Source organism: Eubalaena glacialis, chromosome 2 (assembly GCF_028564815.1).
Source record: "Eubalaena glacialis isolate mEubGla1 chromosome 2, mEubGla1.1.hap2.+ XY, whole genome shotgun sequence".
In the NCBI taxonomy this organism is placed as follows: Eukaryota; Metazoa; Chordata; class Mammalia; order Artiodactyla; family Balaenidae; genus Eubalaena; species Eubalaena glacialis.
In genome coordinates, this window is record NC_083717.1 from 30,572,765 (window position 1) to 30,580,537 (window position 7,773).

At 40.0% G+C, this 7,773-nt stretch overlaps 1 protein-coding gene across 1 annotated transcript; it reads left to right on the top strand.

Moving 5' to 3' along the window:
* The first annotated feature begins 438 nt into the window (after positions 1-438).
* On the top strand, positions 439-2,255 carry LOC133084885 (ornithine decarboxylase-like). Its single transcript, XM_061181683.1, is given in 2 exon segments — positions 439-856; positions 1,251-2,255. Coding segments are annotated over 2 exon segments (1,386 nt in total). The 5' UTR covers positions 439-475.
* Positions 2,256-7,773: the final 5,518 nt, after the last annotated feature.

Here is a 7,773-nt window from a genome sequence, read left to right on the forward strand (position 1 = left end):
TGTGATCAGAGTGACAGATACAGACAAAGGAGCATGGTAGAATTCTACAGGTAATAATTATAAAATTAAAGAAGAGGTCAGTCCCCTCAGCCTCCGCTGCCGCCGCCCCTTTGCCAGCGCTCCGGCACCACCTCGGGACGGTGGCTCTCCATGGGAGGGAGTGAGGCGGCGGGCGGCTGGGCGGGCGGCTGACAGGGGCGGCGGGGACAGCAGCAGGGCGGCCGGCGGTCCTGTGTGCTCGGCGGCAACGGCGTCTAATCTCCATGGGGTCTGCCCGTGGTGCCCGACACTTTAAGGTGGACAGCAGATTGTGCGTTTGTCAGAACATTTTCACTGCTGCACCGAGGGCACATGTATCTTCAGCGGGACTCGGAATTCCTGGAGAATTCATTGCCTTTGTGAAAGCTGGCATAATTTCTTTAAATTTCATCTCTTAGTTTCCCATTTTGTTGTTTCAGAAAGATATCAAGAAACCATGAACAACTTTAGTAATGAAGAGTTTGACTGCCATTTCTTGGATGAAGGCTTTACTGCCAAGGACATTCTGGACCAAAAAATTAATGAAGTTTCTTCTTTTGACAATAAGGATGCCTTCTATGTTGCGGACCTGGGAGACATTCTAAAGAAACATCTGAGATGGTTTAAAGCTCTTCCTAGGGTCACCCCCTTTTATGTAGTCAAATGCAATGATAGCAGAACCATAGTGAAGACCCTATCTGCCATAGGGACAGGATTTGACTATGTCAGCAAGACTGAAATCCAGTTGGTGCAGAGTCTCAGGGTGCCTCCAGAGAGGATTATCTATGCAAATCCTTGTAAACAAGTGTCTCAGATTAAATACGCTGCCAATAATGGAGTCCAGATGATGACTTTTTTGTTGTATTTTGGTTTTTTTTTAATTAATTTATGTATGTATGTATGTATTTATTTATTTTTGGCTGCATTGGGTCTTTGTTGCTGCACACGGGCTTTCTTTAGTTGTGAGCAGGGGCTGCTCTTCGTTGCGGTGCGCGGGCTTCTCATTGCAGTGACTTCTCTTGTTGCGGAGCATGGGCTCTAGGCGCCCGGGCTTCAGTAGTGTGGCACGCAGGTTCAGTAGTTGTGGCTCACGGGCTCTAGAGCGCAGGCTCAGTAGTTGTGGCACACAGGCTTAATTACTCCGCAGCATGTGGGATCTTCCCAGACCAGGGCTCGAACCCATGTCCCCAGCATTGGCAGGCGGGTTCTTAACCACTGTGCCACCAGGGAAGCCCGAGATGATGACTTTTGATAGTGAAGTTGAGTTGATGAAAGTTGTCAGGGCACATCCAAAGGCCAAGTTGGTTTTGCGGATTGCCACTGATGATTCCAAAGCAGTCTGTCGCCTCAGTGTCAAATTTGGTGCCACACTCAAAACCAGCAGGCTTCTTTTGGAATGGGCGAAAGAGCTAGATATTGATGTCATTGGTGTCAGCTTCCACATGGGAGGTGGTTGTACTGATCTGGAGACCTTCGTGCAGGCCATCTCTGATGCCCACTGTGTCTTTGACATGGGAGCTGAGGTTGGTTTCGACATGTATCTGCTTGATATTGGTGGTGGCTTTCCTGTATCTGAGGATGTAAAGCTTAAATTTGAAGAGATCACCAGTGTAATCAACCCAGCATTGGACAAGTATTTTCCATCAGACTCTGGAGTGAGAATGATAGCTGAGCCAGGCAGATACTATGTTGCATCAGCTTTCATGCTAGCAGTTAATATCATTGCCAAAAAACTCGTATTAAAGGAACAGACAGGCTCTGATGATGAAGATGAGTCAAGTGAACAGACATTTATGTATTATGTGAATGATGGAGTATATGGATCATTCAACTGCATCCTCTATGATAATGCACACGTGAAGCCTCTTATGCAGAAGAGACCCAAACCAGATGAGAAGTATTATTCACCCAGCATCTGGGGACAGACCTGTGATGGCCTGGATTGCAAGGTTGAGCACTGTAACTTTCCCAAGATGCATGTGGGCGATTGGATGCTCTTTGAAAACATGGGTGCTTACACTGTCGCTGCTGCTTCCACTTTCAATGGATTCCAGAGGCCGACCATCTACTATGTGATGTCAGGGCCAACATGGTAACTGATGCAGCAAATCCAGAACCACGATTTCCCACCCAGCATAGAGGAGCAGGATGTTGGCACCGTGCCTGTGTCCTGTGCTTGGGAGAGTGGAATGAAATGGCACCCAGCAGCCTGTGCTTCAGCTTGTATTAATGTGTAGATACCATTCTTGTAGCTGTTAACTGCAAGTTTAGCTTGATTTAAGGGTTTGGGGGGGACCATTTAACTTAATTACTGTGAGTTTTGAGATGTCTATGTGAATAGGGTTGGCACAGATGCAACAATGTGGAAGACTAGGTGATGGGGTCATACTTATCTGTGTTCCTATGGAAACTATTTGAATATTTGTTTTATATGGATTTTTATTCACTTTTCAAACATGCTACTAAACCATGCCCCTCAACTGCTGAGCAAGCATTTGTAGCTTGTGCATTGGCAGAATGGGCCAGAAGCTTAGTGTTGTGACCTGTTTTAAAATAAAGTATCTTGAAATTTAAAAAAAATATATTCATGCATATGTACTCAAAGAAATATCACAGACCCCCAACACTAGTTCACCTACAGAGAAATAATAAATAATTTCCTCTCATTGTCAGAGAGATCACTAGGAGACATGATCACCCAACTTACTTAACACTTTGAGGTATCAGTAAAAAAAATACCATTGGAAAAGGATTAAAATCATCTCCAGTTGCAGAGCATATGGATGTATATCTAGTAAGCCCATGGAATCAATGGAAATTTGTTACAGAAAATAAGACAGCAAAATATTGTAAAGAGTATAACATAAGCATATAGTACACAATTCATACAGACACATTCCAAGCAGTTACAAAGTACATAAAAAGGAAGCCTCTAATTTTACAAGTATAAAATAAAATAAATAAAAATAAAAATAAATCTAACAACACATGAGAAAAGCCTATATAAAAAAAATTACCATGAACTCCTTATATAGATAATACAGATTTGAAGAAAAAGAAAATCAAGCTATTTTCTTAAATATAATAACAAATGTTTTATATCAATTAAAAAATTCCAATACACATCTGTGTATATGTATACATATGTATATTTGTGTGTAGAGATGTATATAGAGAGATAGATATAGATATGTGTATATTTGTATATATTTGTATGTGTATACACACAAATATTTTTCTGGAGATTGATAATATATTGTTTACATAAAATAATGAGGAAATATATATAAAATATACCTTAAATTGTTATTTTATAAAATTAAAGATTAGTTATTAACTTAAGTATATTTTATGTACATTTCATGGAAACTACTAAGAAAAACTCTATTGTAGTTACACAAAAGATACAGAAAAAGAGTGAATTCATACCACATCAAAAAAACCCAAAAAAACAAAAACAAAACAAAAACAAAGGAACAACAACCACCAACAGAAAATAATGAAAGAGTAATTGTAAGTCCTTGTCAACAATTAACATAAACTTCTTTTTAAGTTTTATTTTATATTGGAGTATAGTTGATTAACAATATTGTGTTAGTTTCAGGTGTACAGACAAGTGATTCAGTTATATATATACATGTATTTATTCTTTTTCAAATTCTTTTCCATTTAGGTTGTTACATAATATTGAGCAGCATTCCCTGTGCTATACAGTAGGTCCTTGTTTGTTATTCATTTTAAATATAGCAGTGGGGGGGCTTCCCTTGTGGCGCAGTGGTTGAGAATCTGCCTGCCAATGCAGGGGACACGGGTTCGAGCCCTGGTCTGGGAAGATCCCACATGCCGCAGAGCAACTAGGCCCGTGAGCCACAACTACTGAGCCTGCGCGTCTGGAGCCTGTGCTCCGCAACAAGAGAGGCCACGATGGTGAGAGGCCCGCACACCGCGATGAAGAGTGGCCCCCACTTGCTGCAACTAGAGAAAGCCCTCGCACAGAAACGAAGACCCAACGTAGCCAAAAATAAATAAATAAATAAAAGAAACCATGTTCTCCTGTGAAAAATTTTTTTAAAAAAAATTTTTTTAATATAAATAAATAAATATAGCAGTGGGAACATGTCAATCCCAAACTCCCTAACTAACCCTCCCACTCACCCATCCCTCCCAGAACCCTAAATTTGTTCTCTAAGTTTGTGAGTTTTTCTGTTTTGTAAATAAGTTAATTTCTATTATTATTTTAAGATTGAGCATATAAGCGATATCATACAATATTTCTCTTTCCCTGTCTGACTTACTTCACTCAGTATGACAAAAACCACTTTTCTGACAGTCCAGTGGTTAGGACTCTAAAGGGGTGTGGATTCGATCCCTGGTTGGGGAACTAAGATCTCTCATGCTGAGGACCCAGCAAAAAAACAGAAAAACTCAGACTTAGAGAACAAATTTAGGTTACTAGAGAGTGTTGATAGAACTCCCTGGTATACATAGGTCCTTTTTGATTATCTCTTTTATTGGAATACAGTGTATTTGTTAATTCTATCCTCCTAATTTATCACTTGACCCCTTCTGTCCTTTTTGGCAACCATATGTTTGTTTTCCAACTCAATGAGCCTGTTTCAGTGTTCTCTAATTAGTTCAATGTTGTGTATTTTTTGATTCCACCTATAAGCAATATGATATTAGATTTTTAAAATCTGATTTAATTTCTTTAGTATGATTATCTCTAGGTTTTCAATGTGCCTGCAAATGGCATAATATCATTTATTTAAATGTCTGAGTGTTACTGCATTGCTTACATGTGTCAGTTCTTTATCTGTTCATCCAGCCTAGACATTTGTGTGCCTACATGTTTTGGCTCGTGTAAATGGTGCTATAGTGCACACTTGGGTGCATATGTCTTTTCAAATTCTGGTTTTCTGCACATATACTCTTAGGGGTGGCAATGGCAGATCATATGGTAGCTCAAATTTTAAGTTTGAAAGCACTTCCATGTTGTTCTCTAAATTGACTGTTAAAATTTGCAACCCACCAGCACAATAAAAGGGTTTGCATTTCTCTGTGCCCTCTACATCATTTATTCATTGTACATTTTCGATGATCGCCTTTCCAACCGGTGCAAGGAGATCCCTCATTGTGATTATGATTTGAATGTCTCTGCTAACGGCTATGTTGAGCATGTGCTTATGGGCTGTTTTTATTCATAATCAGTGTGAGTAGAATTTACCTGTTGAAAATGTCTCCTTTGAAGGTCGGCCCTGTTTTCAATGATTTTGGAATACTTAAGCCTGGGCATTTTGTGATGTCAGGTATCATTTAGAGCCCAGGAGTCCTTGGGAATATTAAGTGCTCATAAGAAATGTTTTTGAGGTTCCTTTGCGAGAAACGTTCATGAGGCGCAGGATTTCCTCAGACTGAACTCTGCTTAGGCCAGCAGCCAGAGCCTTACGGGAAATCCTCTTTGGGGTTTATAAATTAGAAAGGAATGTGCAGAACAAACACTCAAATCTTGTGCCTCATTATGACAGTTTAATTAATTAGAATAATTTCTATTTTTTTTGGAATAACATTGATATACAGTATTATGTATGTTGTAGGGATACAGAACCATTTTCAGTTATACATATACACATATGTATACATGTTTGGCTTCTTTGCCCATTTAGGTTATTAGAGAGTGTTGATAGTCGTTCCTAGGTGTACATAGATTCTTGTTGATATTTAGTTATACGAAATATTTTGTATTTTTAATCCCATCGTCGTAATGTATCCCTTAACCCCTTCTGTCCCATTAGGTAACCATAAGTTTGGGTTTTTTTTAACTCTCTGAGACTGTTTATGTTTTTCAATTATTTCAATGATGTATATGTATAGATTCCAGGTATAAGTGAGATCATATAATATTTGTCTTTCTGAATCTCACTTAGTTCACTTAGTATGATTATCTTTAGGTTTATCTATGATCCTGCAATTGGCATTATTTCATGCTTTTGCATGGAGGAATTGTATACCATTGTGTACATGTATCACTTCTATTTTATCTGTTCTTCTGTCCGTGGACATTTTGTATGTCTCCTCATCTTGGGTATTGTAAACGGTGGTGCCGTGCACACTTGGGTGCATGTGTTTTTTCGAATTCTGGACTTGTCGGCCTATTATCTTAGGGGAAGCTCTGCAGAATCATAGGGTAGCACTCTTTTTAGCTTTTAAAGGCATATCCATAATGTTCTCTCTAGTGGCTGTTACCATTTATTTCCCACCAGGTCCATAAAAGGATTTCCTTTGCTCCATGCCCTCTCCACCATTTATTCACTGTAAAGTTTGGTGATGACATTTTAGTGCAGTGCAAGGTGATCTCTAATTGTAGTTTTGATTTGCATGTCTGCTAATTGCTACGCTGAACGTGTTTTTATAGGCTCTTTTTCTTCATATACCCGTGTGAGTAGAATTTACCTGATTCAATTGCCTTCTTGAATGTCTGCCCCCTTTTCAATGATTTTCGAACACTTTCGCCTGGACATTTGTTGATGTCAGGTATCATGTTGGGCCCTGAAGTCGTTATGAATACAAAGTGCCCCTAAGCAAGCGTTTTGAGGTTGCTTTTGCGGGAAATGGCCACCAGGCGTCAGTATTTCCTCGGGACCTACTCTGGTTACCCCGGCAATCAGACACTAAGGGGAAATTCTGTTTGGGGCTTCTAAATTAGAGTGGAATGTGACAGTACAAACACCCAAATCTTGTGTCTCATTGCCACATTTTTAATTAGAATAATTTTTACTTTTTCTTGGTGGAACTTTGATATACAGTGTGGAGTATGTTGTAGGTATAGTGAATCGTTTTCCCTTATACATATCCATATATTCTATGCATCTTTGGCTTCTTTTCCCATATAGGTTACTAGAGACTGTTGATAGAACTCCCTGGTATACATAGGTCCTTGTTGATTATCTCTTTTATTGGAAAACTGCATATTTATTATTTCCATTGTCCTAATTTATCCTTTGACCCCCTTTTGTCCTTTTTGTTAACCATATGTGTGATTTCTAAGTCCATGAGTCCCTCAGTTTATGTGTTCTCTTACTTGTTCAATGGTGTGTATTTTTAGATTCCACCTGTAAGTGATATCATATGGTATTAGTCTTTCTGATTCTGACTTACTTTATTTAGTATGATTATCTCTAGGTTTTCTATGTTCCTGCAAATGGCATAATTTCATTTATTTAAATGTCTGAGGGACGTCCCTGGTGGTGCAGTTGTTAAGAATCCGCCTGCCAATTCAGGGGACACAGGTTTGAGCCCAGGTCCGGGAAGATCCCACATGCCGAGGAGCAATTAAGCCCATGTGCTACAACTATTGAGCCTGTGCTCTGGAGCCCACGAGCCACAACTACTGAGCCCAGGTGCCACAAGTATTGAAGCTTGCACATCTAGAGCCCGTGCTCTGTGACAAGAGAAGCCACTGCAATGAGAAGCCTGCACACCACAACGAAGAGTAGCCCCAGCTCATCGCAACTAGAGAAAGCTCGTGCATAGCAACGAAGACCCAATGCAGCCAAAAATAAATAAAAATAAATAAATAAATGTATTTTTTAAATGTCTGGGGCTTCCCTGGTGGCGCAGTGGTTAAGAATCCGCCTGTCAATGCAGGGGACACGGGTTCGAGCCCTGGTCCGGGGAGATCCCACATGCGCAGAGCAACTAAGCCCATGTGCCACAACTACTGAGCCTGCGCTCCAGAGCCCATGAGCCATAGCTACT